Source organism: Aulonocara sp. 'chitande type north' Nkhata Bay, linkage group LG15, assembly GCF_057382095.1.
Source record: "Aulonocara sp. 'chitande type north' Nkhata Bay isolate Kocher_YH1m ecotype deep benthic linkage group LG15, A_spYH_male_GT1.1, whole genome shotgun sequence".
Lineage (NCBI taxonomy): Eukaryota > Metazoa > Chordata > Actinopteri > Cichliformes > Cichlidae > Aulonocara > Aulonocara sp. 'chitande type north' Nkhata Bay.
The window spans coordinates 28269775-28286066 of NC_141358.1; the positions used below are offsets into that span (position 1 = coordinate 28269775).

The 16292-nt window shown below is 43.4% G+C and overlaps 2 protein-coding genes across 8 annotated transcripts in view; one reads left to right on the forward strand and one right to left on the reverse strand.

Moving 5' to 3' along the window:
- The first annotated feature begins 375 nt into the window (after positions 1–375).
- Positions 376–11409, forward strand: LOC147313317 (protein Z-dependent protease inhibitor-like). Of its 3 annotated transcripts, none has more exons than XM_086265406.1 (6): positions 376–546; positions 5718–6042; positions 6113–6394; positions 6711–6984; positions 7159–7306; positions 8495–11409. In XM_086265406.1, the coding sequence occupies exons 2-6, from the start codon at positions 5757–5759 to the stop codon at positions 8675–8677; spliced, it is 1173 nt and encodes a 390-aa protein (XP_086121532.1). In that variant the 5' UTR covers positions 376–546; positions 5718–5756; the 3' UTR covers positions 8678–11409. The 3 variants fall into 3 exon arrangements, with proteins under 3 accessions (XP_086121532.1, XP_086121531.1, XP_086121533.1); XM_086265405.1 differs by having other exon boundaries at positions 382–546; positions 5751–6042; XM_086265407.1 differs by lacking the exon at positions 376–546 and adding an exon at positions 593–614 and having other exon boundaries at positions 5751–6042.
- Positions 11410–11633: 224 nt separating this feature from the next.
- ppp4r4 (protein phosphatase 4, regulatory subunit 4) overlaps positions 11634–16292 on the reverse strand; it is a 31001-nt gene continuing 26342 nt past the window's right edge. For 4 of the 5 annotated variants that reach the window (XM_086265399.1, XM_086265400.1, XM_086265402.1 and 1 more), the window contains 3 exons: positions 13658–13719; positions 13185–13575; positions 11635–12573 (listed from right to left, as the gene is read on the reverse strand). In XM_086265399.1, coding sequence (XP_086121525.1) covers positions 12528–12573; positions 13185–13575; positions 13658–13719 — 499 coding nt within the window. In that variant the 3' untranslated portion in view covers positions 11635–12527. Of the gene's footprint in view, positions 12574–13184; positions 13576–13657; positions 13720–16292 lie in introns of all 5 variants that reach the window. The other variant, XM_086265401.1, reaches the window with a different exon arrangement.

The window sequence follows — 16292 nt, forward strand, 5'->3', positions numbered from 1 at the left end:
AAGATAGGATTTGTGCAAAACGAAATGTCTGGTAATGGAGATATGCGAGGTTATCGATGGTTACACCCTCGTGCATGAACGAGGATGGATGATGTATCACTGAGGGACTGATCGCTTTGTTTCACTGACACGAGGAGGGGACAGCAACGTGTTATCTCCACATTCCATATATTGTTCTCATACCCTGTCGTATGATGGTGTTTTGTGATTCACTGAGTGAAAAATTCCACTCTGTCATCTTCTCCAGGTAAGGGGCACAGTCTGTTACCATGGTAACTGACGCTTTCCGGAAGAGAAAAACTTGCGTTTCTAGAACGTGATGAACACCACAAAGTGGGGTGAGATCCTTTATGACCGATCAGCTGATCTTATTGAGTTTAAAAAATAGTTTGGTTTGACGTAATATAAAGTTTCGGCTTTTATTTTGAAATGGGCGTGTCGTACTCTGAGCTGTAGTTTCCGGTGAGGGTCGGAATGGGAGCTGGTCGGTGATGCACATCGCGTGAAGCTTCAGATCGAAAATCAGAGATTGAACATCAGCTGCAGGTCAGACCCAGCGTGTTTGTTTCCTGTCGGTTGTTTGCTGTTGTTTACAGCGGTAGACTCGATCATCAGTAAGATTTGTGATTGATTTTCTTCCTGTTGTCAGCTAATCAGCGATCGATCAGTGATCGAGAATTAATTCACATTAAAAGTCTGATCAGGAAATGGAAACAAAAACAAATGACGTCACGAGATGTTAAGGGCGTGGCCCTATGGACCGATGACGTGGTCGATCACCTGTTCATGTGATTATTGTGATGTCGTGTTTACCTCACAGGTAAGGCCCCGGGCCCTATTTCAGGAAGCCGGTTTAGTGCAAACTCTGAGTAAGTATACCCTGAGTTAACGAAAACTCTGGGTTTTCGGTTTCACAAAGCGAGTTTAGATTAATTCTGAGTGAGTTACTATGACGACACACTCCGTGAAGCTGACCTGCCCCCTAGCAGGTTTACTTCAACTAACCCTGACGTTCTCCGCCTCTTTGTCAGAAACCTGACTGCAGGAAGTGTCAGACATGGCCTGCCCTTTCCTTGAAGAGCCAGTAGATGTTGAAGCCCAAATTCTCCGCAGAGCTCTCCGCCGGGAGAGAGTGATTAGAGCGCGTTTGGACATTTTATCATTTCCTGATGATTTCCTGTGTGAACGTTACCGTTTTTCAGCACAATCTATAATTTATTTGAATAACATCCTCAGGCCTAATATTGCTCATGTGACACATCGCGGACATTCTCTCAGTTCTGTACATATTATTTGTATTGCACTTCGTTTTTTTGCAAACGGGAGCTTTCTGTATAATATTGGTGACGCTGAGCACGTTTCCAAGGCTACCGTCTGTCGGGCAGTCAGGAATGTTACAGTTGCACTGAAACGTCTCCTGTACTCGTTTGTGGTGTTCCCCGGTCATAGACCCACAAGATTTATCAAAGAAGGATTCCACAAAATTGCAGGTATCAGGATGAACAAAACTTAATTCATGATGTGGTGATACTTGAACTACTACTTAAATTTTACATTTATTCTCACGGTTCCCAGGCGTGATTGGCTGTATAGATGGCACTCACATTCCAATCAGGAGCAATGTGAACAGGAAGTCTTTCCACAGCATTAATGTACAGGTACATGGTTCCCTGTAGCATTTCAAACTAACAAATTATGTCATTATAGTAATGGATGCTAATTTGTGTTCTCTGCACTGTGAAGATCATATGTGATGCTGCCAACATTATCACAAATGTGGAAGCCAACTGCTCAGCCTCTGTGAGTGGTGGTGGTGGAGGACCCCCACCTGTTTTTCGGGCCTCCGCTTTTTTTCTAGTGGCTATAATGGGTCACATTTGAGCATACAGAGTAAGCAAATATGTACTTGTAATGTGCTCAGATAATTTCAATAAGTGCTTACAGAAAGAAAATTAGCCTCTAACTGCAATTGATTTACATAGGACAAACAGACCAAGCACTATGGCTCATAATACAATTACACCTTACCTGTTTGGACTATATTTTTATATTTCATTTTTACTTGCTGCCAGGAACGTTTGGGGCCTGTTGGGTTGCACCTGTGCTCACATCACATCACAAAATAAAATGTATAAAATAAAAAATAAAATAAAATGTAATAAAATAACGTGTTAAATGGGTGTAAATCCCTAGATCAATGTTTAAATTAACACTCACGCATTGACTCTGTCGGCTATACTTTGCCATGCATGCTCCCTTTCTTTTGCAGCTGAGGCTGTGTTACTTTTTTTCCGCAAAATTTGCATGTTATCGGCATATGCTGCCATCAGAATTTCGGCCTCAAGCGCTGTAAGATACATTGACCGCGCCTTCTTTCCCTCCGTCTCCATGGTGACTCGCTTAATCTGTGCTCCACTGATCAGGGCTTTATGTATCCTCGTGCGCTCGCTTAATTTGGGGTTAAAGCAACTCTGCGTTGATTGAACTAATTGTTATCAGCCTTTCTGAAACCGAATATTCCGAGTTGGACAGTTCAGGGTTACTCAACCCTGAGTATCGTTTTTAACTCTGAGTTTTCTAAACCTGCTTTCTGAAATAGGGCCCAGGGGTCCGTTCTTCGTACCTCGCTAAGTAAGTTAGCTGGATTTGATTGTTGACGATTTCGCGTGACCTTGGATCGTTCGGTTCTCCGAAGCTCATCCGGGACTTGCTGTCATAGCAACAGATCCGTAAGCGTAAACCTGCTTGGGAGCAGGCTTACTTTATGTAAACTGGATTAGATCGCGGCCACTCAGGTATGTCCGCTTCATTTATACGAAAGCAACAGCGATATTTTACCACTGTTTGTCCATAAATAAATATTATCAATGTAACTAAAGATAATGCAGCACTTGATTCTTTTATTGATTTCATACAGATACATACAGGTCATTTCCTTAAAAAAGGGAAATGTACTATTAATCATTCTATTTCATGTATTTGATTATTTCAGATGTAATTCATATTTTAGAGTTGTAATTGTAAGTTACTTCATGTAAGCAAGATGAGAGACCACGGCTATAAAAGCGAAGGTGGATTTGGGAAGTCTGTCGCAGCCACCCATTGCGGAAGGTGCAAGATTGATAAGGAGAGTTTTCAGAATTCAGCGTATATTGCGGGATAGACAGGATCCTTTAGCTCAGCGCGACAGTGTGCTCATAGAGAGATATCGATTTTCCCGTGAGGGTATTATTTACTTAACCAACTGGTTGACGAGGGGGTGCAGGACCACCACCTGTCTTTTTTTGCTCTGCCCTTTTCCTGGTTGCTGTTATAAACAAACAAACAGATTATTTCAGGGTCTCTTTTCAAGAGACTAAAAGCAATATAAGTGATAAATATTACCATGCTGTAGAATATTCTTATATTTCACTTTTACTTGTTCACATGTTCTAGTGGGTCCTGTTGTGGCTCTAATGTGATAGAGGATATAATGTAATATAATATAATATGATATAATGTAATATAATATAATAAATGTACCCTACCGCCTACTGGTGTTGGCCAGAGGGGCCGATGGCGCGATATGGCAGCCTGGCTTCTGTCAGTCTGCCCCAGGGCAGCTGTGGCTACAACCGTAGCTGCCTCCACCAGTGTGTGAATGTGAGGGGGAATGAATAGTGGCATTGTAAAGCGCTTTGGGTGCCTTGAAAAGCGCTATATAAATCCAATCCATTATTATTATTATTATTAAATTACTTACGAGTTTAATTTGTCAGCAACTTTCTGCCAGCCTTGCTTTTGCAGCCTTTGCAGTGTTCCCTTGCATTTTAATTAAACTCTGAAACTCCTGAAATCCCTCAATCAAGAGTTCTTGCTCTGCTGCCGAAAAATACTGAGCGCGCTCCTTTGACATTTTCGCTGACCAATCAAAGGGTTGCCAATCAATGTTTCTACTATCGATGCGTAGCCCCTGTTAAGCCACCCAGTGATCTCACATTACTTCATCCAGCTATACTAATCGTCAACAACAGGTGTGTTCGGAGAACCGGGATAGCGAGGTCAAAGTAGGCGCGATGATTTGATCTTGGATGTAGTAAGCGAGGTACGAAGAACGGACCCCAGGTATACAGTGGGGCAAAAAAGTATTTAGTCAGCCACCGATTGTGCAAGTTCCCCCACCTAAAATGATGACAGAGGTCAGTAATTTGCACCAGAGGTACACTTCAACTGTGAGAGACAGAATGTGAAAAAAAATCCATGAATCCACATGGTAGGATTTGTAAAGAATTTATTCGTAAATCAGGGTGGAAAATAAGTATTTGGTCAATAACAAAAATACAACTCAATACTTTGTAACATAACCTTTGTTGGCAATAACAGAGGTCAAATGTTTACTATAGGTCTTTACCAGGTTTTTACACACAGTAGCTGGTATTTTGGCCCATTCCTCCATGCAGATCTTCTCGAGAGCAGTGATGTTTTGGGGCTGTGGCCGAGCAACACGGACTTTCAACTCCCGCCACAGATTTTCTATGGGGTTGAGGTCTGGAGACTGGCTAGGCCACTCCAGGACTTTCAAATGCTTCTTACGGAGCCACTCCTTTGTTGCCCGGGCGGTGTGTTTTGGATCATTGTCATGTTGGAAGACCCAGCCTCGTTTCATCTTCAAAGTTCTCACTGATGGAAGGAGGTTTTGGCTCAAAATCTCACGATACATGGCCCCATTCATTCTGTCCTTAACACGGATCAGTCGTCCTGTCCCCTTGGCAGAAAAACAGCCCCATAGCATGATGTTTCCACCCCAATGCTTCACAGTAGGTATGGTGTTCTTGGGATGCAACTCAGTATTCTTCTTCCTCCAAACACGACGAGTTGAGTTTATACCAAAAAGTTCTACTTTGGTTTCATCTGACCACATGACATTCTCCCAATCCTCTGCTGTATCATCCATGTGCTCTCTGGCAAACTTCAGACGGGCCTGGACATGCACTGGCTTCAGCAGCGGAACACGTCTGGCACTGCGGGATTTGATTCCCTGCCGTTGTAGTGTGTTACTGATGGTGACCTTTGTTACTTTGGTCCCAGCTCTCTGCAGGTCATTCACCAGGTCCCCCCGTGTGGTTCTGGGATCTTTGCTCACCGTTCTCATGATCATTTTGACCCCACGGGATGAGATCTTGCGTGGAGCCCCAGATCGAGGGAGATTATCAGTGGTCTTGTATGTCTTCCATTTTCTGATGATTGCTCCCACAGTTGATTTTTTCACACCAAGCTGCTTGCCTATTGTAGATTCACTCTTCCCAGTGTGGTGCAGGTCTACAATACTTTTCCTGGTGTCCTTCGAAAGCTCTTTGGTCTTGGCCATGGCGGAGTTTGGAGTCTGACTGTTTGAGGCTGTGGACAGGTGTCTTTTATACAGATGATGAGTTCAAACAGGTACCATTCATACAGGTAACGAGTGGGGGACAGAAAAGCTTCTTACAGAAGACGTTACAGGTCTGTGAGAGCCAGAGATTTTCCTTGTTTGAGGTGACCAAATACTTATTTTCCACCCTAATTTACGAATAAATTCTTTACAAATCCTACCATGTGGATTCATGGATTTTTTTTTCACATTCTGTCTCTCACAGTTGAAGTGTACCTCTGGTGCAAATTACTGACCTCTGTCATCATTTTAAGTGGGGGAACTTGCACAATCGGTGGCTGACTAAATACTTTTTTGCCCCACTGTACAGCACAGGTTCAGGCTTTGTTTATCTAACACGCAGGACGCCATGACTCACCCGGGCCCCATCTCATTGGTCAGCATTGTCCTCGTACTCCTGCTAAGCCCCGCCTCCTCAGAGACCAGTGCTCTGCAGGACCTGATCAGCAGGAACGCGGACTTTGGCGCCCGTCTGTACCGAGTACTCGCCGCCCGCACTGACGAGAACGTCCTACTGTGTCCGTTCACTTTGTCTGCTGCTCTGACAGTGCTGCTGAGTGCCACCAACGGACAGACCCGCGAGCAGTTGCAGGCGGGACTTACGCTGACCAGGCTGGACGCTCAGACACTCCCAGGTGGGTTTAAGGTCAAGGGTCACCAGATTCTGGTTGTGGTTCAGGTTCTAAGTGGTGCTCCTGTGCTCAGATGTGTTTCAGACTCTGAGGAACGCCATTCCGACAGTCTCTCTGCAGCAGGGTGCGGCCATCTTCCCCTCTCAGAGTGTCCAAGTGGCCTCGTCCTACCTGAACCTGGTTCAGACCAAGCTCGGAGGCACAGTTCAGGGTGTGGACTACACAAATGCTTATGAAGCCATCAACACCATCAACCAGTGGGCGCTGGAGCAGACTGTAGACCAGGTCCAGGATTTCATTTCCGAAGTGGACCATCAGACCCAGCTGCTGCTCGCCGCCGTTACAGCCTACAGAGGTATGTATCATCTGCCAGAGGGCAGGACTTAGAGTGTTGAAGCAGTCCTGCGAGGCTCCACAACTCCACCTCCTCAGTCTTTGAACTAAGGTGTGACAGCTCTTTTGATTGTCCTGTGTTCTTGATCCACGCTCTGCCGGTATGCCGATAGCATGGAGTCCGCATCAACATGCTTAAAATCTCCACACCAATTAAAGTGTCAGGACGTTAATACCGTAGGTCACTAACAGTCCTGTGCATGACTCCTCTGCTGGACGTCAGAAGAACTGCAGCTTGTCTCAATAATATGTTCAAATAAAGTTTCTGTGTGTTTCAGCAAGCTTCACTCCGCCCTTTAATGCGTCGTCCACTCAGGACGAGCGGTTCTATGTGGATAGCTATCATGTCGTCATGGTTCCGATGATGTTTAGGGCCGATAAGTACTTGCTGGCGTACGATGCTGCGGTGAAGGCTGGCGTGCTGAAGCTGCCGATGACAGACGGTGCAGCCATGTTGGCCGTGCTTCCCGATGAAGGTGTGGACGTCACCGCCGTGGAGGAGGAAGTTACGGCTGATAAGATCCAGGCCTGGATCCGCCAGCTGAAGAAGACGTGAGGCCCTCTTCCTTTCCTTTCCTTTCCTTTCCTTTCCTTTCCTTTCCTTTCCTTTCCTTTCCTTTCCTTCCTTCCTTCCTTCCTTCCTTCCTCCCTCCCTCCTATACTGTTCTTCCTCCCACTGGCTTCTTAATTAAAACCAGGAAATAAATGTTCTTCTTTTGTAAATAGGAAATTGGAGGTACAGTTTCCTCGCTTTTCATTGGACCGTTCATACTCACTTAAGGATGCACTGCAGACTCTTGACATCACCCAGGTGTTTCAGGATGACGCTGACCTCAGCAACATGGGTGGAGCTGAAGGGTCCAAACTTAAACAGGTGAGTGTCTGCCACATTAAGAGCTGTTTGGATATGAGGCATCTCCACCTGGAGGGGGTTGTGATGTCATCACAACCACCTGGAGGGGGGTTGTGATGACATCAAAGGGCAGAGTTCAGAATAAATTCTCTTTATGGTTAAACCTGTAATTCCAGGTGTTGGAGCTATTTATTCTTTATTTTTATTATTTTTGAAATTTGTTAAAGCTTGTTGTTGGTTTACTCATATTTTCGGGTTGTTTGCTAGTTTAATTTGTAGGTTAATACTTCTTTTTCTTTTTTTGTTGTTATTGTTTATCTTGTTAAGTCAGGTAGGAAGAACTCTAGGACCATTTTCTGTAAGTAAAAGGACTGGTATAGGACCAGCATGCACTGGGGTGGGCCTATGGTTTTTACCAGTTTTTCCTTCCCACTGTTGCCAAAGTGGCATCATATGACTGTTGGATTTTTCTCTGTATGTATTATTGTAGGGTCTACATTACAATATAAAGCACCTTGAGGCAACCGTTGCTGAGATTTGGCGCTGTATAAATAAAAAAACAAAAAAACAAAAAACAAGAGCCTGGAGCATCTAACATCCAGCCAAAAGGGGTAAAAAGTTGCCGGTCAATCACTTTTTATGTGATCACAAGCGTCCCCTGGGTCATCATCCTTTCTGAAACATAGGACTGAGCCCTGAACTGTGGTCAGAGGTCAGGAAGCCCTTTTCACCACCAAATTTCATAAAGGACTAGAAACCTTTTTGCCCTCAGTTATCTCCTTCAAGTTGCCATTACAGAGAATACAGGTTTAAGTCATTTCAGTGTTCGCTTCACTTTTCAGACCCAGACATTACGTCCATATTTTAGAGTGTCCATGGTCACAGAGATTTGATCACCTGATGATGACATCTGTGTTGATTTATTCAGGAAAGGTTTAAATCAGGGGTGTCGAACTCCAGGCCTCGCGTGCCGGTGTCCTGCAGGTTTTGAATCGCACCCTGGGTTAACACACCTGAATCAAATGATTAGTTCATTACCAGGCCTCTGGAGAACTTCGAGAAATGCTGAGGAGTCATTTAGCCCTTTAAATCAGCTGTGTTGGATCAAGGACACATCTAAAACCTCCAGGACACCGGCACTCGAGGCCTGGAGGTGCCTAACCCTGGTTTAAATAATCGAGATTCTGCTGTGGTTTCTTCTCCACTCAGGTGTATCATACGTCCGTCATCTCCGTTGAAGAGAGCAGCAGTGACACCAGCGCCGGAAATGCAGTGTTCTCCTCACCTCCTCCTCGACTGACATTCAACAGACCCTTCATCTTCATCATCTACCATCAAAGCACCAGTGGCCTGATGTTCATTGGCCGAGTCAACGACCCCACCTGCAAATAAATGGGCCCAAACACCAACCCAAGCCTCCCCGGCGGCAAACAGTCACCCCCCCCCCGTCCCATCTTCTAATGATGTCCTGTGACAAATATTAGCTAGATATATAACAGCGATTTACATTATTAATTCTGTTAGCGTCCCATTAGCGGCTTGTCTGTAACATTCTCTCTGACATCTGACTGTAACATCTTTATCATTATCAATAAGAGCACAGTCACACTAGGAAAAACAATGGTTGGAGATCACGGTGTGACCGTATGCAGTCACCTTGTGATCTCTGTGAAGCTTTGAGATGGTCACTTTGAAGACAGAAAGTAGTTATTAGAGGAACCACTCCTACTCAGCTGCTGTCTTCAGGCCAACATTGGTGGATTAAGATGTGATAAAGGGTTGATCAATTAGTAAGAAGATTTTCATATTTTGGAGTTCTGTATCCACAGTAAGAAAGCGTTGCTATGAGGGCATCTCTAAAGAATTACTAGGTAAATGGTTCTAGAGCTGCTTTAATGGACCCATAAAGAAGAACAGACACACTCCTGAATGAAAGAATCAACACCCGTGGTCCATGGTGATGTGATACAGAGTTGAGTCATTTTCATTTTATTCCCTCAGACTCTGAAAGATTGCCTTTGATCTCAGTGAATGGAGCAAGACTCCTTCCCAAGTTCACAGTTGAGGCAGGAATGCAGAAGAAAAATCCTTCATCAAAGCGGTCTGTTTTCTTAAGAATCTACTGAGTATAAATTTTTATCACTTCTTTCTTTAAACTGGCCGCATTTTCTGTTGTTGCAGTTTGACACATACATGGCACAGCTGGATTTAGTTCTTGTGTGGTAAACATTTGTCTTGTATTTGGAGAATGCGTAAGTCTTTGCACGCATTAATTGAACCCATTTAACATATTGTGACGTTCAAACATTAATATGGCCACATTAATAGCTGCATGTTGGCAGAGATACATTTTGCATTATGGCCTATTGAGGGAAGTAAAAGAAGGAAATATGAATGTAGCTCTGTGTGTGCGCACACGTTTTTGTTGTGTACTGATCTCTGTGAAGAATAAAGACTTTTAAAGCCACTCTGCTCTAAAAGGCAATAGGACCTTGCATCCACAGTGTGTTGGGATTCTCCTTCTTCCTCTCCTTGATGCTCCATCAAGTTCAGTTTTGCTCAGTTTAAGTCAAATCCCAGTATTTGTCTTGATGCATGCTCAATCATCTAGTTAAGGAAATCCCCAAAAAGTTGATTCTGTTCATCTGGACGTTTTCAGTGGGAGAAACGTTTCGTCATCATAAGGTGACTTCTTCAGTCTCAGCTGACTGCAGGTTTCCAACCTTATAAACAGTACATTTGCACAATAACTGAAACTAGCCCACTGAATTTCTCTCTGTGAATGGTACTCATGGCTATTGATCAATAGTGGTTGACCAATGGTCATGACAAGTTGCATATAATTGATCAAGGAACTGACCTCGCAGCCCATTATTCAGTGGGCTGGTTTTAGTCATTGTGCAAATGTACTGTTAGGTTTTGTATTGTTGATTGTCATTTATGCTTAGAAATATCTACTTATATATGCTTAGAGTTTTATAATTAGTTGTAGATTGGTAGAGGTTTGATCCTTGATAGTCTGCAAACTTTGTGTGCATTAGAGAGCACTCTGGGAGCATGGGAGAGGTCGTACCTTGTCTTATTGTTTTATGGTAGGATAAACGTATCTATACCTGTTTTAGGCTAAGTGCCTTTTGTTTAGATGAACTGCTGGACTTCCAGACCAGCAGGTTTAGGGAAGTCATTTATGGGGTCACACTCTGACCCCACACACACACACACTTACACAACACACAGGTAACGTACTCTTTGTTTGTATGTAGACGTCATATGTTAAATATGTTAATGAACCTATGTATATTCATGTAACCTCAATAAAAGAGCAGTGTTACGGGGGAGTGGACGAGAGCAACTGGGGTCAAGCGAAGGAACGGCGTTTGTCCGGTTCTCTCCCGTGCACGAGAAACATGAAGAACTTTGCCTACTTCGTGTCTTGCTTGCTGTGTAATTATATTGTCTTCAACGTTCCAGCGAATAGGTTTGTAGCTTGAACCTATCATGTACTGTTTATAAGGTTGGAAACCTGCAGTGACTTGAGACTGAAGAAGTCACCTGATGATGACAAAACGTTTCTCACTGAAAACGTCCAGACGAACAGAATCAACTTTTTCAGAAGTCCCAGTATCACTGTGGAGCAGGGATATGTTAGGGTTAACGCTCAAAGTGAGTACTGAGTAAAGTGCGACAGGACAGAGCCAAAGTTTTAAGGCTGAGTAATTTATCCATGTTGGCAATCTGTCTGTGTTTATAAGTTAGATGATTGAGTGATAGGTTGCCGGATTACTTACAATCAGCCCCAGACGTGAAAAGAATTCAGTGCAGTCATTGGCTGATTTCTCCTGGTCACATGAAGGTTACTCTCCTGTTTTTTCCTCTAGTGTGACTGAGGCCATAGTTTCACAGAGAATATAGATAATATTCATCAGTAATTTCAGTAAGTTAGCTCTGATATTTTATTTTTGTTTGTTTTAACTGTTGTTTTTTTTAAATTCTTTTCCACTTTTGAAACTTCTATGTGAAACTCTGATGTAGACCTCTCCATCAGCTGCACATTGTGTTTACAGCTGATTAGCATGTTGTGTATCCTGTGCTGTTGCATTTATATTAAACCTATTTAACGTGAATCCTCCGCAGTACTGATGTGTTCATAGGTGCTCACCTGTGGAAGAAGTATTCTCAACCTCCGCTGATGTACAAATATCAAGTAAAAGTACTGCATTACATGTAGGGTTTTTCAGTCCTGGTTTGTTCACCGTGACTGGTGATTGATTATGTATGACTTTGTTAGATAACCAGTAAGGAAACGTGTTAATGCTGCAGGTGGAGTGGGATTGATATTCACTTTTTTCTGATCTTTGGATCATATGAACTTTTATTGAAATGACACTATGAGAGAAGCTCAGAGAAAAAAGTCACAGGACAGCAGCTGAAACCTTTTACCCAGGGGTGTCAAACTTAAATGAGCTGTGTGCCACTCCTGGCACTGTCGTCTCATTGGAGGGCCACTTTAATGTTCAAGTAGTACAAAAGAAACAAACAAGAAAACACCCACAAATATTTCCTAATATGTAGTGTTTGTTTGTTTGGTTTTTAAAAAAAATTCAAATATTGTATATTGACAAGACAATTTTTTTCTCTCTCTCTTAACTAACGGAAGCCTTTCATTGAATGACCAAATAAACATGTTGGTCCTCTCTTTCTGGCTAGACATGTGGCAGCACTTCTGCTATCATTTTGTTCATATTTAACAGAATAAAAATGCAGTGTACACATTAGTTTTTGACTCTCACTGAACTAACACAGCCAATCCCTCAGCATGTTTGTACTCTGGTCACATTGCCTTGCTGTCCATTTTTGGCTTTTTAAAGAACTTGTTTTAACATTGCACTCAACAACAAACAAATCCTCCCTAACAAAAAAAGTAACTTCACAGATCAAACTGCATTATATTTCTTCACATTAACATAGGGAGCCCCCCCCCCGGGCCACGAGTTTGAGACCCCTGCTTTAACCAATAAGAACACAGCAACAATTTGTGGGTGGACTCTTTTACTGAATCAATCAGGTGGCAGGATGAGATCATCAGTCTACACAGTTCTCAATAGATACAGGTAGAATCAGACTCCCCTGTCTCTGATGAGGTCCTGATGTATTCTGGGTAATGTCCTGAAGCTGAATGGAAACTCTTTTCTGAATGCTGACTGGCTAATGGCCTAGTGGAGGTATGATGATGTCATCATCTTCAGTCTCGTCCCGATTGGACGCTGAAAGAGTTCGACTTCCTGTTTCTGCAAAATATGAGAAAATGAAACCAGATCAGACTTCTTACTCAGTAGCCCTGAGATCAGCTGATCAAAGGTCAATCAATAATCAATAACTTTATTGCTTTGCGTTCATCTGTATGGGCAAAGAAAACCGCCATCATGGTGGTTAGAAAATAAAAGGTGGGGCCTCCTAAGGAGCTGAATTCTGGATCATGGTGAAGGATTTATGTTTAAACTTTAAACAGGAGTGTAATGGGAAAAGATAATAAAGTGTAGATAAAAAATAAACTGTGGATCAAACAGTTTACGATGTGGTTCTTATCTCATGGTAATTCTGTGGTGTCCACAGATGGCTGTTTCTGTCCTCTAATAGATTGACTACTGAAAACTTTGGACAGTCACCGAAGTTTAAACCATTGTTTAATATTTGCAAAGATTTAAACATCAGTAGAAATTTGCCCTTACATTAACTGTCCTTACATTAACTGTATGGAGGAAGAAATAAATAACAGAGCTCTCTGAAAGTTATCCTCAATGATCCTCAAAACTGTTTGGTCCCAAAGCACCTGAACTCACTTTTTCTAATTCCATGTTGTGGAACAGGACCCAGGTTTATGCTAGAACAAAGAACTTACATGGATAGCTTCCTGGACTGGCCTTCCTTCATGCCGCACCCCCGATCCATTGTTTTACTGCGCTGATCCAAGGTACTGGTCCTGTGGTCTCTCTGCTCTAGAGTACTGGTCCTGTGGTCTCGCTGATCCAAGGTACTGGTTCTGTGGTCTCTCTGGTCCAATGTACTGGTTCTGTGATCCATTATATTGTTCCTGTGATCCATGTTAACTGTCCTGTAGTCAAGTGTATTAGGCCTGTGGTCTCTCTGCTCTAGATTACTGGTCCTGTGGTCTCTCTGGTCCAGCGTACTGGCCCTGTCCAGGAGACTAGTGGTGTTGCTACGGATCAGGACTGGCATGGAGGAGGCAGACTGGGCTCCCATGCTGAAGTGAGCTGTCCTTAAAGAGTCATCTGTAAGAGACATGAAAACAGTAAAGACACTCATATAGAGACTGACTTTGAAGTCGATCAGGCCTGAGTGTCAGTAAGCTACCTTTACTGGTCAACATGGAGGCCTTCCCAGATGCAGATCCACTGCTCAGCTCTTTGACCTTCCTGAAACACACAATTGATAAATCAACTAGAATATAATGGACTTCTGGAACCTGACGCCAACACACACCCATTCTCAAACCGATGGATGCATCAGAGTCAGGTTGGATTTTGGTGTCTTTACAGAAGATACATAAACATTACTGTTTTGAAAATGTGAAGCTGGGTGTGCTAGCTAGCAAAGTGTGGAGTAAGGTCTTTCTCAGAGCTTGTTTAGAGTTAAAAAAAAAAGTTTCTAATTAAAAGAGCTAATTTTATACAAACCAACCTAAAAAATTTCCAACACACACAAACACGCTAACAAGATACATGTTCATCTGTGGATTAATCAGTGCCATAGAATTATAAGTCTTTACAGTCCAAATTAATGAAAATACAGTCCAAATCAAAAGTTTAAGACCACTTAAAAATGGCATAAAATCGCATTTTGCATTGTTGGATCTTAACAAGGTTCTAAGTAGAGCTTTAACATGCAACAAGAAGAAATGGGAGTGAGACAAAACATTCTTTGAACATGCAATTTATTGAAAACAACGCCTAAACTGAAACAGGCTGTTACAGCTGATCAAAAGTTTAAGACCACACCTGCAAAGAACCCCGTAAACCCCCCAAAACAGAAATCAAATTCCAAACATGAACTCAGTAATGAGTAGCTTCACCGTTATTGCTGTTCATTTCAAATATTCGTATTCGTTGCGGCATGCTTGATGCAAGAGTTTCCATGAGGTGTCTGGGACCATTCTCCAAGGGGTGAAGACGGCCACATGAAGGGCATCTACTGTCTGGAACTGTTTTCCATTTTTGTTAAGTACCCTTACCATCCGTCCTGAAAGGTTCTCAATTGGATTTAGATCAGGGGAACACACATGATAGATGTTATTTTACTGGAAGAAGTACCTTGTCCTGTGGACATTGTGTACTATAGCATTGTCTTGTTGAAAAATACCGATTGTTAGTACACAGACGAGTGTTCTCAGTCATGAAGGATGCTCTCTGCAACATCTGGACATAGCCAATGGCCGTTTGACGCTCCTGCACCTCCTGAAGCTCCATTGTTCCACTGAAGGAAAAAGCACCCCAGACCATTATGGTGCCCCCTCCACTATGGCATGTAGAAAACATCGCAGGTGAGATCTGCTTGTCATGCCAGTAATGTTGGACACCATCAGGACCATCAAGGTTAAATTTTTTCTCATCAGAGAATAAAACTTTCTTCCACCTTTCAATGTCCCATGTTTGGTGCTCTCTTGCAAAGTCCAAATGGTCAGTTCTGTAGCGTTCAAGGAGACGAGGCCTTTGAAGACATTTTTTGTTTTTGAAGCCCATTAGTCTCAGATGTCATCTGATGATTATGGGGCTGCAGTCGGCACCAGTAACGCCTTAATTTGGGTCAAGGATCTTCCAGTGTCTTGACGGACAGCCAATTGGATCCTCCAGCTCAGTGCTAGTGAAATTTATTTGGATTTTCCACTTGACTCTTCCGCTCCATAAATCTCAGGATCATTTAAGAAATTCCAAATGACCGTCTTACTGCATCCCACCTCAGCAGTGATGGCGAGCAGCAAGAGACCCTGCTTATGCAGTTCAACAACATGACCACGTTCAAAAAGGGAAAGTTTCTTTGCCTTTGCCATCAGAATGTCATGACAGTGTGACCTCCTGACAGAAAATGACAATGAATCCACATTTTTGGCCTTTTAAAGGCATGTGGTCCTAAACTTTTGATCAGCTGTAAAACAGCCCATTTCAGTTTAAGCATTGTTCTCAATAAATTTAATGCTCAAAAAATTGTTTTGTCTCACTCCCATTTCTTCTTGTTGCATGTTGAAGCTCTACATGGAACCTTGTTAAGCTCCAGCCATACATAATATGAGTTTTTGCCATTTTTCAAGTGGTTTTAAACGTTTGATCAGGATTGTATGAAGCAGGGACCCTGACATTACACACAGGATACTGAGATGGTGCCTACTGCTACCCCTGATAAGGTACCTGTTGAATATCATTTAGATAAGAAGGTATCGGGTCCGCGAGATCTTCAACGCACACCTCCGGCAGAGCTTCAACAGCATTCCAAGGGAGACTGGGGACATTGAGTCCGAATGGACCATGTTCAGCGTCTCCATTGCCGAAGCTGCTGCATTGAGCTGCGGCCGCAAGGTGGTTGGTGACTGCTGTGGTGGTGATCCCCGAACCAAATGGTGGACACCAGAGGTGAAGGTATCGACAGGCCAAGCGGAATGCGGCACGGGCAGTGGCTGAAGCAAAAATTCGGGTGTGGGAGGAGTTCGGAGAGGCCATGGAAAAAGACTTTCGGACTGCCTTGAAGAGATTCTGGCAAACCGTCAGGCGTCTCAGGAGGGGAAAGCGGTGCTCTACCTGCACTGTGTATAGTGCTGGCGGAGCGCTGCTGACATCGACTGAGAAATTTGTCAGGCGGTGGAAGGAATTGGGATTGGGGCTGCGGCTGCAGTGATGCGGACACTGCACCCGCCCGTCGTGGTGAAGAGGGAGCTGAGTGTAAATGCGAAGCTCTCAATTTACCGGTCGATCTACGTCCCTACCCTCACCTATGGCCA